Source organism: Glandiceps talaboti, chromosome 12 (assembly GCF_964340395.1).
Source record: "Glandiceps talaboti chromosome 12, keGlaTala1.1, whole genome shotgun sequence".
Lineage (NCBI taxonomy): Eukaryota > Metazoa > Hemichordata > Enteropneusta > Spengelidae > Glandiceps > Glandiceps talaboti.
The window spans coordinates 20,739,044-20,761,577 of record NC_135560.1 but is presented as its reverse complement, the minus strand read 5'-3'; the positions used below and the strand labels follow the sequence as shown (position 1 = coordinate 20,761,577).

Genomic DNA, 22,534 nt, shown 5'->3' with positions numbered 1-22,534 from the left:
TGTCAGCTGATTTCCTTGGTGGGTGGAGGCTGTATGCCCTGCTGTCTTGTTGCATACTACAGTAGTTATGTTGTCACGGTGATTGCTTTTCATGAACCGAACCGCTATTATCAGATGAGGTGTTTAATGTACTGTTGTAATCATCGGTCGCAATTTCAGTTGACCTGTCCTCGTTAGTTTTACCTCTGAAACTCGTTGTATTCACACTATCACTTTATGTACAGTACGTCTCGCCATTTTAATGGGTTAATTTGAGCGAACATCAGTTTTTTGGACTTTGTTTATAGCCCGAAGTGTCCTGTTATATGTTAATTGTTAAAGTCATGCTTTAACTTCAGTATCCTGATTAACTTTGGATCAGAGGGCGAATTTTTTTGACAATTTGCCTGACAGATGTGCATCTTATATCTAACCTTCAACCCTATAATTCTCTGTTTGAGAAACTGCAAACAAAAACATTTACGAGTAACAAATATTGCACTTAACATTTTCAGAGTGAGCTCGTATGTATACCGGAATTGGAATATACCCACAATGCAATCGTCCAATATGTCAGCGCCCATGCCTATGATATCTTGAGTCGACAACGTTTTGCAATCTGGCGGCACCGTACCATTTGGCATATCTGTCTCTCGTATACGATAAAAGGTAAGGACTCATCGTTCCTGCAGAATCGAGTCCCGACTTACTCCATCTGCAAGTAGGATTAGTACTCCGTTAGCTGTAATGTATAACGTTATTTATTTATTGTTTTTTGAGCGTTTAATCATTCTGGGGTGTGCACTCAACAAAGTTAATTAACGTTCTTATACACAATGTATACTGTCAGTGCAAATGAAACTTGGAACGCTAAATAAAAGCTCAAAACAAGGCATTTGACATCCAGACTTCAGAAACTTCATCAGCAGACATGAATATTCCTATGATTAGTAGCGGTACATGGACAGCAATGTTATGTTTACATTCAGATGCTGATTGCCTGCCTTCCCCATCAGCATCATATATTCAAAACTGTGTTCACAAACGACGATGACCGCGATCAGCAAAACTGATTTGTTTACAAATAGTAGATGAAGAATTTCAGCAAAAAATATTTCACGCGTGCCCTTCCCCCCTCCTCCCCACCATCCTGTACCGACACTCACTTTACGTGAGTTTTGCAATCTTCAAATTTGAAATCCATATTTGCTTATTTGAAATTAAGTTTGATGCGTCATGCAGTATAAGCCTGGTTCTTCCAACTATACCTTTGCAAATACTTCTTCTGTTTTGGTGTGACAGGAGGTCTCCAGTGAGAGTATTCAGATTGTTATTTACTCATCTTTAACTCTCAATTTTTGTTTTACAAGTAGTAAAAGATGAGTGAAGAAAAAGATGTAGAACCTGAGCAACTGAGACCACCTGGTGCCAGGGAATCAATAGAAGGTGAAGAAGAACGAGGTGAAGCTGATGGCTGGAAAGCTGATGAAAGTCTTGTACAGTTGCTATGCAACATGGGAATCACAAGGAATGTGGCAGAGAGAGTGAGTGTAGTGGTTGCAATTCACAATTTGAATGCAATGCTTGTATGATATGCATTTAGTTATAGATATGAATATTGTCATTGATATACTGTGAAATACATGTAGCCAATTTTCACTTCACTGGTATGGTTTTCCATGAAAATAAAATACTCTATACATACCATACATACCTTCCTAAATCAGTGAAAATTGACCCCAGGCAATACACACAATTTCTCTTATTTAAATCAATCCCTTGAAAATAAAGTATTAACTTGTATTAACCTTAAATTATTGTTTCTCACCAGTCATTTCCATTTAAGTAATTCAATTATACAATTTATCTCTCAGGAGTGCAGAATACAATTCCTTTTCAAATCACAAGATGATTTGGTATACTGAATAAGAAAACATGATTATTGAAATGATGAACACATTCTAGCATTAGTCCTCTTGTTTTAACTGAGAATTTGTACACAGTGTGATTCAAAATGTATACTTTTTAGTTGTAATTATTACAACCTATCTCATTTGTAGGCTCTATTCTTCACTGGCAATAGTTCAGCAGAGTTGGCAACGTCATGGATATTTGAAAATCCTGAATCAGCAGATATTGATATTCCAGTGGATGTAAGTACAATATATTTGTATTTACATGTTATACCTCTCTTTGTGATGGAACATACAGTGGGAAGAAAAGACACAAAAAGGAGAAGAGTCTTACAGAAATAGTGTAAATTTTATCTAAATATCTTAAATCTACATGAAAACAAAAATGACATTTACATTTACTAAAGGTACATAAGTCTGACTGTTATAGGCCTTTCCAAAATTTGCCCTGGTGACACTCTACTTCCTGTCTGTGTGTACCTTGGGGGTATACATGGTATAGGTTACTTGGTTAATCATAGAGCACTGCTGCTTTCCTCAATGTCTGAACAATACAAAAAACATCCCAGATTTACACTTCTACAGAATACCCAGAGACAAATCAATGGTACTATGAGGTGATGTTACCCCCAATTTGAGGGAGGGCACTGTATTCTCAGTTTCCTGTTTGCAGTCTGAAATGCCTATTACCCTAACGTGAAACACTTTATTTTCTTCAAAATTCTGATATTTGTACATGTCCATATCTTTTGCATTTCTCACAACATTTCCTATAGGATTTTGTTGCTGTAGCTGAACCGAGTAGATCTTCAAACATGGCGTACAAAATGGTTTTTGTAGTGAATTGTGAACTTGAAATGGGTGCAGGCAAAGCAGCAGCACAGGTGGCACATGCTGCAGTAGGCATGTATAGATTTCTACTTCATAACCAAGCTAGGTTTGGTGAATCATTATTTAACTGGGAAGAAAATGGGTAAGTTGATGGCACAGCTGTCAGTCTTTATTCACATAGCATGGTAGCTAGAAGTCCATGTTCTAGTTACTGTTTGGTATTGTGTGAAAATAAAGTAGGTAGAGAAGGAGGAATATGGAATGAGTTGCATAGTTGGCCTCACTAGATGTGTACTACTAACTAAGTAGTAATGCTACACAAATCTTTTACACACGTACATGTGATTCAATGCTGAGCAAGGTATAGGATATTATGGTTAAGCTATTATGTTGAACAAAATAGTTTGTTTTTTTAAAACAACATTCCAGTTGCATCTAAAGCAGATTTAAACTTTCTCATTTCACCTACTTTAAATTTGTTCACCTGTGTCTATTTTCAGGGCTGCTAAAATTGTTGTGAGAGGAGAGAGTACGCAACATTTACTTGATCTACAAAGCAAAGTCAAATCTCTTGGTTTACCAAACTATTTAGTTTCTGATGCTGGTAGAACTCAGGTAGGATCACAATAATTATGTCTGCAATCAGTAAAATACAATGCAAAAAAGTTTGCGACAGTCACTTTAATGAAAAATTATAGGAGTTTCAAAGATGCATCCCATGCCTCCCCATACCGTAGAGTAAAAAAAATCCTTTCCATTGCTATGTAATGATAACTTGATCTTTATCATCTGTTACAGATACCTGAGGGGTCCATCACAGTGCTAGGAATCATGGGAAAGAGTCAAACAGTTGATACAGTTACAGGAGAACTTAAGTTACTTTAGAATTAATATAAGATATCAAATTTGATGTTATGAACACTTGGAGATTATTTCATTAGTTTCATCAGATATACTGGATGTACTGGTTTGGTTGTCACCTTGTTTCACATGTGGATGCAACTAAAGAATAGTGAAATAAGTACTGCTGGCAAAGCAAAGAGATTTCATATAGGCATGAAAATGGCAACCCAAACAACTCACATCACAGTACCTTTCATTTACTTGATGTCTCAAGTGTGGGTTCAAGGACAGACTGTTCAATTTTAGTCAACACATTTGGTTGCCTGCTCCAGCTGCTTGCCTACTTGGTACAGATATGATACTTTGATTATATTTATTCCATATATAATATTGTTATTTTCTAAGATCTGCATTTAGCATGGTCATTTATCATTTACCTTATTTAGTAAGGTCATCATTAACTTCCTTATTTGGTATGTCATTCACCGACTTCTATATTTGGACTGCTTATTCTCAGACTTCCTTATTTGGACTGATCATTCACAGACTTCCAAATCAGTACCTTTCACTTACTTCCATACTTGGTATGTTCATTTGCAAACTGCCATATTTGGTAAAGTGATAGACTGGACTCTCTTTGCAAGTTGACCCTGCTCTGCAACTTTAAATATCTAACTAATTTGTAATATATGCCATGAGCAGAACCTAAACTACCAGGCATTCTTTGCTCAATGCAAGGACACATTCTTGCCAAAGTTTTAATTCTGACTTTTGCTTAGGTTGTTCAGCTTCATAATTTCCTTCTCTAAATACAAGAAATAATTGTAAACATGTTACTTTATTTCGTGTTCCGATACACAAATTATTTTTAACCGGGAAGGCTAGGCTCATTTGACATGGAATACATTTGGCTAGCACTAGCTTAGACTGTAAGATACGTGATGACGTTTCACCCTCACCGGCCTCCTCTCACAGGTGGTAGGGGTTGGCCGATGTGTGAGGGCGCCCCATCTGACATTAGTGTTATTTTATCAGTGGAGCCATAAGGGTTGCATAGGATCATTTTTGTTCTGGACCATCATATTCTATAGCTGTGCCAGACAACTATTTTCCTCAGTCAAATTTTAATCCTAATTGTGGAGTCTTAAGTTAGTAATCAACATATTGTATAACCTGCCTTATTTCACCCTACAGAGACTGGAAATTGTTTGAGCTACTTGGTGACAAGTTTTAAAATGGACATGCTTCTGTTCTCTTTTATATCAAACATAATGTTTAAAAAAGTAACGTTTTGCATGTTCAAAATGGCAAAGCAATATCTTATTTGACAGGCAATTTGGGAATATGCTTTTATCTATTGATTATGCAGTAATGATGTACAATTGATGTAAATGATGTTGAATGGGGAGTAGGCAGTAGTAGTATGTACAAATATTTCTATTTGATTCTTCAAGTTACAATTATTGGTTTGTGAGATTTAGATTTTAATAGACACTTATAATCAATAACGTTTAAAAATGCAAATGACATTCAGAGTGGTGAAAACAGATCTTTTAATTAACTGGACAAGCTGATATCACTGGAACCAAGATGTACAACGTGAGCTTGGTGACTTATAGGTTGTCCATCACTCTCCATTGATGTGATAACGGACGTGAAAATAACCTGTCACAGCTACATATAAGTGGTCAATTTTACAGAGCTAAGCTCTAGAAACTATCACACACCAGGTTTCTCATGTAAACAACTAAGTGCCCACACATCTACTGACAAGTCTGGCCCTAAGAGCTCGTTTATGTCATTTATGTGTCATATCTTACCATTCAGAACTATGCCACAAAGTGAAACAAGTGTCTCTATTACATACAAGTCAATAGACAAACTATTGATGCTGATGTAATTACACTTGCAGGATAGTGTCAGAAATAGCTAGTTATCTTGAAGTGGGTACATGTTCAACCTCATTCAATGTTTACACTATCTTGATTACAGGGTGATTATATCCGCATATAACCATATATGATATGATCAAGACACTGCTATCATCCACTTGTGTAATCTACCACATACAACAACTATAGTTTAATTTGCCTGCAGCTTGGTACCCATAGTAGTATATAGCAGGAGATACTCATTATCTACCACAGCAAGCAGTTTTCAAATACTTTTTTATAAGCATGTTTCATTTTCAGAGATTTTCCACTTTTGTGTTGGTTTTTTATTACTTTATTTGGGATATGTGCAATACTTGCCAATAAACAATTTCAAAAGACAAAAGGTTGTACTTGCGTGTAGTCTAATTTACTGTATTCTTGCCAAGGAAGTGAAATTTATTTGTTTATACACTAAATAAATGTATTTCATTCTTGCATATTGAGTCAACATTAGGAGATGGAACTTGAAGGTAGAATATTGTATTATAGCCCCCCCCCCCCCCAAAAAAAAAAAAAAAGAATTGTTTCTAGTCGAGCGCGTGCACCACTTAAATACCCTCACATCTGTCTTTTTTCTAGTTTTGTGTTTGTTCAGCCCATGCAGTCTGCAGATCCAGGGGGAGGGGGCGAACACAAAAATAACCCTTTCTACTTCAGTGAAGCAGTGAAGCCAACTGCAGAGCCAATCATGAGCAAGGAAATGACATCTGCCCCACATACACATTTGCTCTGAAATACTAAATAAATAGAACAGTAACTGCCATAAATAGTAGATATGAGTGACAGGTTTGTTGAGAATTAAAAAAAAATGTGTACCATTTTAGACAAATGTCCTGACCAGAATCAATTTTTTATCTTTTTTTGCCTTTAAATGGTAGTCTCACAGGAGCTCTCTGAGCATATCATATGGTCAAATGATGGTGATCCACATATAACCCCCACCCCCCGCCGTATGCGCCACCAATCGTTTGTAAAGCAATCGTGTCAAGGGTCAGAGTTCACAATCTTTTGTCAAAGGTCAGAAAAACAGTGCTGCCAGCTGCTCTCGAGCTCTCGTACCTAAACAAGTTGCAACTCCTCCTTACAAGTTACAGTTGACAAGTTGTGGTGTAGTTGTTGTGCAAGAAACTGATGACCATAGTACTCACAAGATGTCTAATAAGGTTGAGGCACCTGAAGTCAAATGCACCCAGGTAAGTTGCGCGCTTAAAGGGCGCTTGAGTTTACACACAGTAGTGTGCGCCTCACATGCTTGCTCAGCACACACCCACATAGTGTGCATCATAGAGGGGATCTAGGACTGTTCTCGAATAACTGTTCATGTTTCAAAAGGAGTTTTCAATGTACTCGATTCTGACTATTTATACAGCAAAATTTAAATTCCGTAATGATAATTCTCCGTCACGGTCAGCTAGCAAGCAGGACTAGGTCCTGGACTAATTTGCGCCAGACTATTCCTGTTTCCAGACGGTGCACGCGTTTCGCTCGACTTACTCCGTCTGCAAGCAGGACGACTCGCCAGACATCATGGACGTGTACAAAAACGTCATTTGAGGTCAAAGACCTTTCGTCGCAGTGCCTACCTCATACCATGGATGTACATAATACATCCATGATCATAAATACATGGCTCAGTAATAGGTAATCGGGTTAGGGAAAAGACTGCATGTATAATTAGTATCTTTGTGAACAATTACATATTTTTACCGTTATACATGTACCGTACGTACTACCATGGTACTTCCATGGTACTACGTACGATTGTGTAATCGTTTTACATACATTATTGCCAAAGATATCAATATGTGTGTCGAGTCATACATACATAAGCAAAGTTAAAACCGTGTAAATAACAATAAGTTGAGAAGCCACATTGTGAGTCCTTGACATGTTGACTGTCCTTCCTTTCCAGCATAAATTGGCTCATATTATGTATGAGCCAAAGGCTGCCTTAACCCTTTTCAATATGCTGTTATTTTCATTATTTGTCCAAATCAATGTAGAATTTCAAAACTATAAATTTGTTAAGAATCTGCAGTAGACTACATGTACATGTACAAATGCATATAAAAAGGTGATATATATATATCATATATGTAGTGTAGACTGTTTGTCAATGAACATAAGTGCTCACCATATAGTACATTATATGTATCTAACAATTACATTTTTAATCTGTAAACTTTATCACTTTCTCACTTTTAATATCATGTGTTTTTAAATCCTGCATATCTTATGCCCCTCCCCTTCCACCATTGCAATATATTTATTTATCTGTAGTAATTATAATTGTCAGTTGAGAGCTGAGAAATTCCAAATTAAGCACAATGTAACATATTCTATTTTTCACATTTGCTATTTGTGCAACAGAAAGGTGTTTTCACTGTTTGTCAACTTTGCAAATGAGTCCATGGCCTAGAAATGTAATAGACATATTGCAGCTAGTTGAACTATAATAGATCTGCTTATCATGACTCGGCATAATTTTTGACATAAGTACACGATACTGTAGGCAGAACTTGATGGCCTAGCTACTTCACATTGGCAAGTGTGTTAAAACATAACACTAAGTTACCTATGTATGTTATAGTATGCACATCTTATGTATGCATATCAGAAAAAACTTAAATCTGTCCATGGACATACACATCATGGATATATCTCCCCTAATAGTAAATACATACATATCAACATTTCTTTGTAAAGTGTTCTTCATGTACGTGTAGTTAATAAATTGTTAAGGTGAAATGATTTTATTTCTTATTTTACATCCGTAAGTGGTAGAAGGACCAAATTTTAGTTACATATTCAGTTGTATATAGATATCACATCTACTATAGCTTCACTTAGAGTTTAGTAATCATTACATACGCTGTACTATAATATTATACTGTTTTGTTCTCAGTATCTGCATATAGCACAGCTTTATTGATTATTGACACATCTGAACTAATTATGCTATTAGGTAGGGCAGCAGGGTCACATGGTAAACTGTCTGTATAACAGTAACAGTTGAGTTCAAAATAAAGCTGTTGACAGATTGTGTAGTTTGGTTTGGATGGGATGGGGGGGGGAGCACAGGGGATTAAGAGTGGATTCATATTTTTCTTGAATGTCCATCTTGTCTTTCAAAAAAGAACAATCACAAAAATTGCCTTGATCATAATAAGTAGTGTGTGAAATGAATTGATGTCATTTCATTCAGTTGTGCTACAGTACCATTGATGCTAATTTTAAAGTACATATTTACATAGATTAGTATGCAAATGCTTTGCTTTGCTTTTCCATACTTTCCTTCAGGTTGTCTTCTGTTCCGACACCTATCCTGGTTAAACTGCTACCCAAGGTTCATATGTTAGAACACACACTTTGCACCCAACCAGTTATGGATACAGAGACCATGAATAAAATGGTAAACATTGATATGAAATTAGCAAAATAGACAAAAATCTCGAAAAAACTTTGTGAACTTGGTCTCACAAGTTGAACAAATCTTCTTACAAAAATGTACCGCCTTAGTAAGCTATTGTAACTTCAGGTGGGATACATCATGTATCAGGTGGACTGTCTTGAAAATGGTACCTTCTTGTCTCTTGAATGTGACTGAGGTTTTATGCAACACTGAACATTGACACATAGATAGACTACAGTACATATTCTCAACAAGGAATTCTCAGACTTCTTCAACATTTTGTACACATTTGTACATCAAATATTAAAAACCTTGAAATTGTGATACCGAAATATGAATGTATATAGAGACAGCAAAATTGTAATTGATACTAGAGTTTATAGATCGATACTTGTATTTTAATTAACTGGTTGCAACTCTACTAGAATCTTTACAAACTATCTTACCAACTTTATACATATAGCATTTTTGTAATCACCTTTATTTTCAATTCCACAGATCTTCATCAACAATGAGTTTGTGAATTCTGTCAGTGGAAAGACATTTCCTACCATCAATCCTGCCACTGGGGAAAAGATATGTGATGTACAAGAAGGTGACAAGGTAAGAAAATAGGGGTATGTGATGTACAATGTGATAACTTAGTAGTATGTGGTATACAAGAACATGATATGTTATATACATGTACATGTATAGCTTTATGTATTCGGGGGGTCAAGTATTTTCCATCTTGGTTGTTTTATTTGTTTGTGGACAATGGGACTGGGTTGATTATAACAAAAATATATCAGGTGTCCATGTTCAAAAACTCACTCACTCAGTCACACACATGCGCTCACTCACTAACTCACTCACTCACTTACATGCTCACCTACTCACTTACCCACCCATTCACTCACTCACTCACTCACTCACCTACTAACTCACTCACCCAGGCACGTGCCCAACCACTCACTCACACACACATGCATGTGCACACAGACACATACATACACACACACTCACACACACACACACACACACACACACACACACACACACACACACACACACACACACACATACTCACATACTCACAAACACACACTTACACTCACACTCACACACACTCACACTCACACTCACATAAATTTCTATTCTGTATGGATTCTACAACCATTTTTCAGAATAAAAGTAAGGTATTAAAATGTTAAATTGACAGTCAATTGACAGAATCCTAATTTTATAGTGTCTGGGATGTTGTTTTTATCTTCAACAGGCTGATGTGGACTTGGCAGTGAAAGCAGCCAGGGAAGCTTTTAAACCAGGATCACCATGGCGTACTATGGATGCATCAGCCAGAGGAAGACTCTTGAACAAACTGGCTGATTTAATGGAGAGGGATTTAGAGTACCTTGCTGTGAGTATTTTCACCATAATGTCAGGAAAATGGTACACATGGAAAACTAATAATAAATAATCCTGTGTACAAATGGTAAAATATTTAGCTAGATCAGTGAACAATTAAGTTACAGCAAATGTGACACCAAGTTATATTTCATTCATTTTAACCAACAAAGATTGGGAAACTTTACATAGGGTCAAAATGATGGGTCATCAAAATTGATTTTGAAACTGTATGATCTTGTTTCAGAAATTAGAAACTTTGGATAGTGGTAAAATCTATACAAGTTCAGTGGGGAATATAAAAAGGTCAAGTGATGTGTTGAGATATTACGCTGGATATGCTGATAAAATACATGGCAAAACTATCCCTGTAGGTAAGACGAGTTTTAGTTTTTATCATATTGTATTTTGTCAAACATTTATAGTTTCATGAACGCTAAGATTGTCAGGTGTACTTTTCAAAAGCAGCGTGGCCTTTATTTGGCTGTCTTATAAGTCTACAGTCATAAAATTGGCTATGGTGAATGAAATGTAGACAAGTGTTAACCAATCTACATACAAAGATTGGTCATGGTGAACTGTCTGTAAACCATGATTGAGTATGGTCAAATATCTACATACTATGATTGGCCATGGTGAACTGTCTTTAGACCATGGTTGACTATGGTCCAATATCTACATACTATGATTGGCCATGGTGAACTGTCTGTAGACCATTGTTGACTATGGTCAAATATCTACATACAATGATTGGCCATGGTGAACTGTCTGTAGACCATGGTTGACTATGGTCAGATATCTACATACTATGATTGGCCATGGTGAACTGTCTGTAGACCATGGTTGAGTATGGTCAAATATCTACATACTATGATTGGCCATGGTGAACTGTCTGTAGACCATGGTTGATGACTATGTTCAAATATCTACATACTATGATTGGCCATGGTGAACTGTCTGTAGGCCATGGTTGACTATGTTCAAATATCTACATACCATGATTGGCCATGGTGAACTGTCTGTAGACCATGGATGACTATGTTCAAATATCTACATACTATGATTGGCCATGGTGAACTGTCTGTAGACCATGGTTGATGACTATGTTCAAATATATACATACTATGATTAGCCATGGTGAACTGTCTGTAGGCCATGGTTGACTATGTTCAAATATCTACATACAATGATTGGCCATGGTGAACTGTCTGTAGACCCTGGTTGACTATGTTCCAATGTCTACATACTATGATTGGCCATGGTGAACTGTCTGTAGACCATGGTTGATGACTATGTTCAAATATCTACATACTATGATTGGCCATGGTGAACTGTCTGTAGACCATGGTTGACTATGGTCCAATATCTACATACTATGATTGGCCATGGTGAACTGTCTGTAGACCCTGGTTGACTATGTTCAAATATCTACATACAAAGATTGGCCATGGTGAACTGTCTGTAGACCTTGGTTGAGTATGGTCAAATATCTACATACTATGATTGGCCATGGTGAACTGTCTGTAGACCATGGTTGACTATGGTCAAATATCTACATACTATGATTGGCCATGGTGAACTGTCTGTAGACCATGGTTGACTATGGTCAAATATCTCCATACTATGATTGGCCATGGTGAACTGTCTGTAGACCATGGTTGACTACGTTCAAATATCTACATACTATGATTGGCCATGGTGAACTGTCTGTAGACCATGGTTGACTATGGTCAAATATCTCCATACTATGATTGGCCATGGTGAACTGTCTGTAGACCATGGTTGACTATGGTCCAATATCTACATACTATGATTGGCCATGGTGAACTGTCTGTAGACCCTGGTTGACTATGTTCAAATATCTACATACAAAGATTGGCCATGGTGAACTGTCTGTAGACCTTGGTTGAGTATGGTCAAATATCTACATACTATGATTGGCCATGGTGAACTGTCTGTAGACCATGGTTGACTATGGTCAAATATCTACATACTATGATTGGCCATGGTGAACTGTCTGTAGACCATGGTTGACTATGGTCAAATATCTCCATACTATGATTGGCCATGGTGAACTGTCTGTAGACCATGGTTGACTACGTTCAAATATCTACATACTATGATTGGCCATGGTGAACTGTCTGTAGACCATGGTTGACTATGGTCAAATATCTCCATACTATGATTGGCCATGGTGAACTGTCTGTAGACCATGGTTGACTATGGTCAAATATCTACATACTATGATTGGCCATGGTGAACTGTCTGTAGACCATGGTTGACTATGGTCAAATATCTACATACAATGATTGGCCATGGTGAACTGTCTGTAGACCATGGTTGACTATGGTCAAATATCTACATACTATAATTGGCCATGGTGAACTGTCTGTAGACCATGGTTGACTATGGTCAAATATCTCCATACTATGATTGGCCATGGTGAACTGTCTGTAGATCATGGTTGACTATGGTCCAATATCTACATACAATGATTGGCCATGGTGAACTGTCTGTAGACCATGGTTAACTATGATCAAATATGTACATTCATCATGGTAAACTGCTAAATAACAAAGTGAGATGAACAAAGATAACAAAAAAACAAAAGTGTTTGAAACAAATATTTTGTTAATTTTAGATGGGTCATTTTTCTGCTACACACGTCATGAACCTGTTGGAGTATGTGGCATGATAATTCCTTGGAACTTTCCAATGGTACTATTTAGTTGGAAGCTGGCACCAGCCCTGGCATGTGGATGTACATGTGTGATAAAACCAGCAGAACAAACACCATTGACAGCTATCTATATGGGTCAACTGATCAAAGAGGTAGGAATATATATAAGTGTACTCAAATCAGTCCAAAGTGTTGATATATGTTTTAGAGCATGAAATGGTTAATTTTCCTAAATGAATGACTTTCATGATCCCTTTGTGACATTTTAATAGTATATCAGATGTCATGTCTGAATGAATTTACATGATCAAATGGCAAACATGCATGCTGTCCAAATGAAGTATTCCTAGTAATTGTGACAATAATTCTACCAAGAACAAAGATTTTTTAATTACTTTTTTATTGGCTTCCTAGGCTAGCTAAGACATTGGAGAGATTCTGTTCACATTCCTTTGAGCATGCCCGGATGTGGGTCACATAAATGTCATGAAAGTGCCTAATTGTCCTGAAATTATTACTCTGGTAATTGAGCCTTTGGTTTGCTAAGCTAGATGCAAACTAAAACTATTGTCCCAACATTGTTGATGCTTCAGTGATACGCTATTGAATTGACATAGTCTCAGTAGGGAGGCATCACAGTGTTTTATTGACAGAGTTCCATGAAGTTGCAGTGTATTCTTTTCAGACTTCCAATATTTACATTATCTTGATCGGAACCACTATCGCTCACTATTTTAGTAAATCAAAGGCTGGATTACCAGAATCGTACTTGTTTCATTTACTCAAATGCTAAGCTCACAAAGTCGAAAACCATACAGCTTCATCCAGATTCAGTTCCATATCGATAATCTTATTCTAATTCAGTGTTTGTGTTCTTTCATTCTCATTTTCTGTAAGGCTGGTTTTCCACCTGGTGTAGCCAACATCGTACCTGGTTATGGTCCTACAGCTGGTGCAGCCATCGCTGAACACATGGACATTGATAAAGTAGCCTTCACTGGATCTACCGTGGTAAGAATAGTTATAATTAAAGAAAAGTGTAGTGTAGTGTCATATTATCAGCTAATGTTGTTGAGAAGCCAAATAGGGCTGCAGACAACAAGACATATTTTATAGGATTGTTTTATCAGTAGTGGACAATAATAAAACTGGCTTGAATGTGTCCAGAAGTCTTCTCCTTATCACACTTATTGACAAACAATCTTTAATTGTTACAGTTATGTGAGAACTTGTCATGGTGGTGTGGTGTCAAAGATTCTGATGTTTGATCAGTGAATTCTGTGATTGAATAATTCATTAGATTGTAATGGTTATTATGTGAGAATAGTTGTATAATCTTTGCTTTCACAGACTGGTCGTTTGATCCAACAAGCATCTGGTAAATCCAACTTAAAACGAGTGACACTTGAACTTGGTGGGAAGAGTCCCTTAATTGTGTTTGCTGATGCTGACAGTGAGTATTATACATCTTTAAGTTTTATCATCAATGCTTATCATAATGTATGTAGTATAACAAACATGTTGTTTGACATATTTCTATTTGTATGAAAAGTGGATAAATTATTCCTCCTCAGTGAAGGGGGAGGGGGGGGGAGACTATTGCAATGGGCTCTGTGCATATGTCCATGCATCCGTAACATTTCATTTCTCAGATACAATATCCAATTTCTTTCAAACCTGGCACAAAGGTTATATGTCATGTGGTACATATGGACATCACTTTCTTTTGCAAGATATGCAAATTTGACCAAATGGGGGCCATATTTGTAGCTAAAAATAAATATTTACACCATAACTAGGTTTTGGTATATAAACTAAGAATATTGATTATGCATTTGCATAAATAACAGAAAGGCCTTATATTTAGAAACTAACCCAAGGGAGTACTTTGTTCACCTCTGATTACTTTTTCTCTTACAGTTGACTATGCTGTCAGTATTGGTCATGAGGCTATTTTCGCAAACATGGGTCAAGTGTGTTGTGCTGGATCACGAACATTTGTACATGAAGACATCTATGATGAGTATGTGAAAAAAGCTATTGAACGAGCCAACAAACGTACTGTAGGTGACCCCTTTGATACTAACAACCAATCTGGTCCACAGGTTTGTATAGCTGCAGACTATTTTCCAACAACTGATAAACAGATTTACTTTCTGAAATATTAATGCCTTTGATGAGGCTTAACTCAAAGTGAGACATTGTGACTTCTTCAAATCTGTCTTTGTATACTTTCAAATGGCATTTGTTAATTATTCCGTGAAAATTTTTAATATTAAGCAATATTCAACAAATTCCTTTTACACATTACATATACATCAACACATACAGCATTATGATATTTTCATTTGTCAGGTCAGTGAGCTGCAGTTTGATAGGGTCATGGCCCTGATTGAGAGTGGCAAGAAAGAGGGCGCTAAATTGGAATGTGGAGGTGGTCGTATTGGAGACAAAGGGTACTTTATCCAGAATACTGTCTTCTCTGATGTCAAAGATGACATGCGCATCGCCAAAGAAGAGGTGATATGTCAATTTAAAAAAGATAATAATATACTTATTGTTTACTTTATAGCCCCAACTAACAAAGCCCAGAGGAGGCTAAAGGAATGGCCCATGTTTGTCCATCAATGCAATTTGTACATCTATGGATTATTGCTAGATCTCAGATACCCACAGCTCAATTTCAACCAAACCTGGCACATATATCAGACACTATAGGGTACATGTACCTGACTTAATTTTGTGACCTCTACTTATGGCCAAATGGTGGCCATTTGTCATAAAAGTGTTCATTTTACCTCTTACCTTCAAACGTTTAGTAATACCATTCATGCATACCCCATGTTGTCAATGTTCAACTTTCTAATGAGACCTTGACCTTTGACCTTGACTAGGGTCAAGGTTTCAACACTTTGGATAGTGTGTAACACTAAAAAGAATGGTCTTCTCAGTAACTATGTTTGATATTGCCTGAATAGATTTATAGTTGAAGTTTGTTGTGTTGGTCATGCGAGAAATTCTGATATTTAATCAACAAAATGATTATTATTTCAATTAAACATTTCCTAGAAATGGAGCATGGGAAGTAGTTGATCTAAACTGTATAGTAATGATTCCTGTATCAGATTTCAACTATCGATATTTGTTGTTTTCATTAGATCTTTGGTCCAGTCAAGCAGATATTTAAATTCAAGACAATTGAAGAAGCTGTTGAGAGAGCCAATGCTACAACATATGGTTTGGCTGCTGGAGTGATAACAAAGGATATTGACAAAGCACTGTCCATTGCTAACAGCATCCAGGCTGGAACTGTATGGTAATAATATAATTTTTATTCTGTTTCTGGAATTATCAAGTCAGTGTAAATTTCATTGTAGCCCAAAGACTTGTGGTGTTGTGGTGTTACTATCTCAAGAAGCTCTCTACAACAAATTGGTATGGAGAGTGTCTTGAGATAGTGACACCAAGACAAATCTCTGGGCTAATCTTGCTGCCAATCTAAGTCACTTCACCGCGATATTTCATGACAATGAGTTTCCACTATTGTGAAGATAATATATAATCAATTAGTAATCTTCCAAGTAAAGTAATTTTACTGTTTGCTGCTTAATATGGCATAGTAGTCATACTGGTATCAGATGTAGTACACTGTTTCAGTTTCTTTTAAGTTTCAACCCATTACAGGATTGCTCTAAATGTAATCAGTCTGTTAACAATGTTACAATTGGGAAACATTAGTAAGTTTAAGATGTCTAAAAATTGTCTAGATCTCATGAAGTGCTAAACATTGTCATGATTGTGACACTATGAATGCAAGAGTCTAGGAACAATAGACTGTTCGTACTGGTAGTGGATTCAAGTGAACAAACGACTTGCATAAAAAGTTCAGGCAAAAAGCAGCATAAGTAAACCAGATTCAAAGTTCTGCCAAGAATAGTTTGAGTCAGTGAATGTTCACAAAGGCTGTGTAGCAACAAGAGTCCCTTCAATGAAGACACACAGATGAAAAATAAATATAGCAAAACTCAAGAGCACAATGTGGAGGCTGTCGGGTAGGTGCACTACCATATGACATGATATGAAATGAGTTACATAGCAAGTAGTAGAGCTGCTTTACTGAGTGTTACATATTGTAAATACCAAATGTTTGCACCATATCCAGTATCATAATTGTTTACCCATTGCAGACACAACCTATATATTAGACATGTATACATTTACCCATAGGTGAAATCTATATGTCACCTACAAAGACTAATTTTAATATTTGTTATTTCTTTTTTCCAGGGTTAACATCTGGGGTGTTATTCCCATTCAGGGAGCATTTGGTGGTTTCAAGATGTCTGGTAATGGCCGTGAATTGTAAGTACTACAACTATTAGCCTGACAAATTGTATGTGTTTTAGGAGACTCTGAGTCTAGGAATGGGTTCTGTTTTTTTCTTTCTAGCTGTGCATGCTTGTCCCATATCATATCTCTGACATAGACTTGCACAGTCATTCAAACCTAGTACAAAGATTGTCTACTATAGTGTGCATAAGCCATATCACTTTCATTACCTATATCACTTTGACTTTGGGCAGCCATAATTGTTTGAAAAAGATAACATTTTTACAATTATCCAGAACCTAAGTCTTACATAGAAACTGAATTCAAGTACTAATTATCCTTATGATAATTCTGCTGAAATTGTCAGATTATGACCTCAATTTTCAAGATAGGTTAGGAAGAATATTATATATTACAGAGGTGCTTATCTAACCTTTAAACCCAGTAATTCTTTTAATCTTTCTATCTACAGAGGGGAGTATGCACTCCAAGAATATACTGAGGTCAAGACGGTAAGAACAATTTTATTCTCTTTTTATCAGCCCTATATTCAATAAAATGTACAGTTATGATAGGATACAGAACTGCACTCTGGTCTTATATACACCTTTCAAAAAAATGGTATTTGAACTTTGACATATTTCAAAATGCAAGGAATAGATACTGAGAAAATAAAATATTTACTGATTTATTTGCTGAATCAGATATATGAGAGATTAACCTCTAAGAGTTGACTTACAGTATGCAAGAACTTGTGAAGAACGTTATGATTTGATTAAATTTTAACAATAGAAATTGTACAATGGTTTTACTAATTTAAAGGTTTTTGCATGACATTCACAGTTTACTGATACTATTAAAAAATTCTTTGTTCGATCAAAACTTTTTATTGTCTGACTAGGCATTGAAATGTAATGGTCATTGTTCCTAAAAAACTTCTTGAGATAACATGTACTGTCTAGTCCAATAGAATGATAGATCGCTGACATTTTGGGATTAACCCTTCTATGGGCTATTTTTAAAGCCCAACAGTACTGAAAGTTTAGGAAATCTATGACATCATTGTCTTTGTTTCCCTTTGACTAACCTAATTAAACTCGTACATGTGTTGAGATGATGTCATTCTCTTTCTCAGGTGACCATAAGACTTCCACAGAAGACATGTTGAAGTGTTGTATGACAACAATGAGAATATCCACAGTTTACTGTCCTGTCAATATTCAGAAGCAATCGAATGAATTTTACAGAAATTGTATCGTGTCATCTATAATATCATGAAAGCAAGATTTAATTAGCTTATATAACATTCTAAAGTAGGAAATTAAAATTTCAACATGTTAGGAGAAAATTATTGTTTATGAAAATTTAGGATAAAAAAATGTCAAGACAGCTCAGACACTAAAAGCTGAAATCAAAAACATAATTATTAGAATAGAGCAGTCTGTTGCATAGATTATGGCCCTTCCTTTCAAACATGACCATTACAGTTTTATGAGTGATTCAATATAAATTGTTCGGATGTTAGAATTTTTTCATTATCAAGGTAATAATTCTTATATAACTGTTATGATTAAAATGCCATCAGTCATTTTTTATATCATGACATCATTATTAGCTACGAGCTGAAAAGAGGTAAATATGAATGCCAACTCTTGTTATGTAAACAGAGTCCTATGTTAAAAATGGGAACTTTGCTCGACAAGCGAGTGTTGACTTTAACATTTTTAATTGTATTTTATCACTATTTGTTTTATATTCTGGATATGGGTTATGATTTTAGTTAGGGTGATTGTTGACATGGTGTTTATGTGTTCAATGTTTTGTAAACAAATTACCATTCATGATTGTATATGAAAATGAAGCTTTCAAAAGTATAGCCTTGAAAATACAACATATCATGTCATAAGACATAGAAGATTTTGTCATTGTAAATTGTAGTCTTTCATTAAACAATGATAGATATTCATGATATGGGCCTGGTAGTCTTTCATTGAACAATGATAGATATTCATGATATGGGCCTGGTAGTCTTTCATTGAACAATGATAGATATTCATGATATAGGGCTTGTAGTCTTCCATTAAACAATGATGGATATTCATGTTATGGGCCTGGTAGTCTTTCATTAAACAATGATGGATATTCATGTTATGGGCCTGGTAGTCTTCAATTAAACAATGATAGATATTCATGATATGGGCCTGGTAGTCTTTCAGTAAACAGTGATAGATATTCATGATATCGGGTTTGAAGTCTTTCAATAAAATGATAGATATTCATTCTGATGAAAATAATTTCTCCCACTATATAACAAATGCCCAAGTATTCACAATTAGGTGTAGATTGTATGCAAATATAATATTTTATTGATCAAACAACATGTACATATTAATACTCTATATTCATAGTCTTGATTGTCATAATCTGATAGTAAAATAATGACAAAATAAAAATCCATTCTTGGTTAAGAGAAATACATCATTACATAATGACCAGTAGACTAAGATACATGTATGTCATCATGTTGTTCCATCCTCATCAATGTGTGAGGGCGCCCCAGCATGGCATACCTTACATACTAAATGATCAGAAAGTGTGGGAAAAGCTTCTGGTGTGATATGCATTTGCTATATATATAATAGTCTCTGCTTCTTTTCTAATAAAAATACATCTATTATATTTAAAATGTGCTCTAAACGTTGTCTTCAAAAACAATAGTGAAGACAAGGCACTGTAGCATATACTGACCATAGTACATTCTCACACAATCAGAGAGTGACATTATAAATACATCACTGGACTTTGCAAGAAATCAGCACTTTGATCACTGAATTCCATCTTCAAAAACCATCATGGTGATGACAAGGCACTTGTAGCATTTTCTGACCATAGTATATTTCATTCTAAAAGTTTTAGTCTTAGTGACATTATATATCATTGGACTTTGCAAGAAATCAACACTTTGGTAATAAACAAGGAATGAAATTCTTTTCTACAAAATGTATACCAAATTGTGAATATCAAATGTGAAATATGAAATATGATTAATTGTGTGTATTTACATCAAAGTTCAATGTTCGAAACTGTTAAGTTTCCAGTAATCTCATTTCATTAAAAAAGTTTATATGTTTCTGTTCACCACACTTGTCTAAATGAAGGCACAATTTATTACTTTACACATATCTGCATTACTATGTAATTTACCTGTTCAAGGTTATAATTCATTAGACTGCCCAGTACATTTATTTTGTTTTCATGTCAATAACTCCTAAAGTTGATAGAAGCTAAATAACAAAGAGTTTGCATAACTAACTTAAACATTTTAACACACTGACATGACAAAAACATATTCTGTTTTTCATTTATGTAAGTTTCTAAATTTAACCCTGTTTTGCTCAACTGCTTGTAGTTTTGTTTGTACAGTCAAACACACACATGCACACATATGTAGAGAGAGAGGATTAAGTTGAATCTACAAAAACATGTTATACATAATTATATTATGTATCTTATAATGTGTATGCTGAACTTGCATATACTTGATAAATTTCTGAGGTATGTACTGTCTTTTGTGACCTAATGTATCTTACCAAGACATACAAATTGAAAATAAAGTAATTATAGTGAACACTTTTGGTGGCCAAAATAGAATGAAAATGCGGTCAAAAAATCAAAATATAATATTTGTTCGACCCTTGTAATATATTTTTATAGCTTTATGCTCAAGTTGTGATTGACAAAATACTCTAGAGAAAAACATTAAGTTGTGTTTACATGAATTAATATTTAAGTTATGATTTGTTAATAGTCTAGACATTTCACATGTTTAGAATGCAATTTTGTATACTCGCAAACTACTATGGCACATTCAAATTATCATTGCAGAAAAAGATCAAACCATTCACGAAAGTTCTGTTGTTGTTTTTTTTACCACAATTAATGCACTTCCCCATCCCTCTGTCACCCATAGAAATGTCAACATAATACATTATTCTTTGTACTCTTTCTGTACAAGAAGTGAGATTGGTAAAGTCATAAAAATGTAAACTTCACAGTCAAATAGATTTTATAAATCATAATGTCTTTCATATACTAATAAAAAAAACCAGGACATTTTGATGAAATAATAATCCTGTTGTATAAATAGTTACAGAACGGTGGGTAACAGTATTATTCACTTTAAAAATGGTTTCTTAACCAGTCCTGTTGATGATGATGATGTTCAAATCATACCACACCATACCATCAAACTCTGTCCATTGATGTTGTTCAAAACTACATCTTACAGTATCATCAATTCTCTTTGTTGGTGATGTTGTTCAAAACCTCAACTTGGTTACTTTTTCATGCCAGCATGAATGTCTCCTCCAGTCCTTTGATAAATCTGTTGGTCTTGCTATAAACAACAAAGAAATATATAATTAAATGGAAACTCAATTGAAATATTTTTGTCGTAAAACACATTAAGGTAGTGGGATACCTTTTTCTGTAGTACCTAACTTGTCTACATTAATTGTTGCAAGATACTGTCCTCAATATCAATTTTGTACATGGTTGTTACATAGCATTAGAAAGGCTATGAACTGAACTTTCATAATAGTTGTCATATTCTTCAATATTGTGTTTATTTTTGTTGTGACAACTGCATACAAAGTCTAATAACCCGAATTTAAATTTAAATTTAAATTAGCTTTCGCCCCTATAGAGCACCAACTACCAGATGGTATATCACTAAACTTGACAATATAACAAGCTGCTTAGCATTAAAAGCTGGGTAAAAAGCACACAATATGAAACTGAAACTTGAAAGAAGACTTAAGCATATGTATTTAATGCATACATGTGTACTAATTTTATAGACTGTTATTTATTGCAAGATTCTCATTTTTGTCTTTTTTTTTCTAATTGAGGCCTCCAATTACAAAATTTCTTTGTCCTGTTTCCAATTGAGACTGCCAGTAACAATTTTTTGTTTGTCATTTTTCCAATTGAGACCGACAATCACAAAATTTAATTCACTTATTAAGGTCAGACGTTCTACAGTCTCTTCTAGATCAGTGAAACCATAGATGTTGGAGAGAGTCTATAACGTCTATGGCTAAAGAGAATTAGTACACATGTATTAGGCCTAATAACAAAAAAATTGTGTGGTTCCAATTACGCTCAATTTTAGAATAGGTGGGGTAGGTAGATTTTTTATTTTATTTCTTTATTTTATTTTTTTTCA

General features: G+C 35.2%; 3 protein-coding genes across 6 annotated transcripts in view; 2 read left to right on the top strand and 1 right to left on the bottom strand.

The window, feature by feature from the left end:
- The first annotated feature begins 47 nt into the window (after positions 1–47).
- LOC144443602 (putative peptidyl-tRNA hydrolase 2) lies at positions 48–5,796 on the top strand. 3 transcript variants are annotated; one of them, XM_078133145.1, is made up of 7 exons: positions 48–119; positions 495–648; positions 1,353–1,523; positions 2,040–2,132; positions 2,669–2,865; positions 3,224–3,338; positions 3,522–5,796. In XM_078133145.1, exons 3-7 carry the CDS (start codon positions 1,359–1,361, stop codon positions 3,606–3,608), a joined length of 657 nt encoding a protein of 218 aa, XP_077989271.1. In that variant the 5' UTR covers positions 48–119; positions 495–648; positions 1,353–1,358; the 3' UTR covers positions 3,609–5,796. The 3 variants fall into 3 exon arrangements, with proteins under 3 accessions (XP_077989271.1, XP_077989269.1, XP_077989270.1); XM_078133143.1 differs by having other exon boundaries at positions 51–223; XM_078133144.1 differs by having other exon boundaries at positions 51–223; positions 1,350–1,523.
- A 731-nt stretch (positions 5,797–6,527) lies between these two features.
- On the top strand, positions 6,528–20,489 carry LOC144443601 (aldehyde dehydrogenase 1A1-like). 2 transcript variants are annotated; one of them, XM_078133141.1, is made up of 14 exons: positions 6,528–6,693; positions 8,801–8,912; positions 9,411–9,515; positions 10,171–10,311; positions 10,546–10,672; positions 12,940–13,130; positions 13,876–13,989; positions 14,329–14,431; positions 14,899–15,083; positions 15,334–15,498; positions 16,137–16,294; positions 17,266–17,340; positions 17,780–17,819; positions 18,443–20,489. In XM_078133141.1, the coding sequence occupies exons 1-14, from the start codon at positions 6,632–6,634 to the stop codon at positions 18,473–18,475; spliced, it is 1,611 nt and encodes a 536-aa protein (XP_077989267.1). In that variant the 5' UTR covers positions 6,528–6,631; the 3' UTR covers positions 18,476–20,489. The 2 variants fall into 2 exon arrangements, with proteins under 2 accessions (XP_077989267.1, XP_077989268.1); XM_078133142.1 differs by lacking the exon at positions 8,801–8,912.
- Positions 19,658–22,534, bottom strand: part of LOC144443600 (myosin-IIIa-like) — a 24,887-nt gene continuing 22,010 nt past the window's right edge. The window contains exon 30 of the mRNA XM_078133140.1: positions 19,658–21,703. Coding sequence (XP_077989266.1) covers positions 21,644–21,703 — 60 coding nt within the window. The 3' untranslated portion in view covers positions 19,658–21,643. The remainder of the gene's footprint in view (positions 21,704–22,534) is intronic.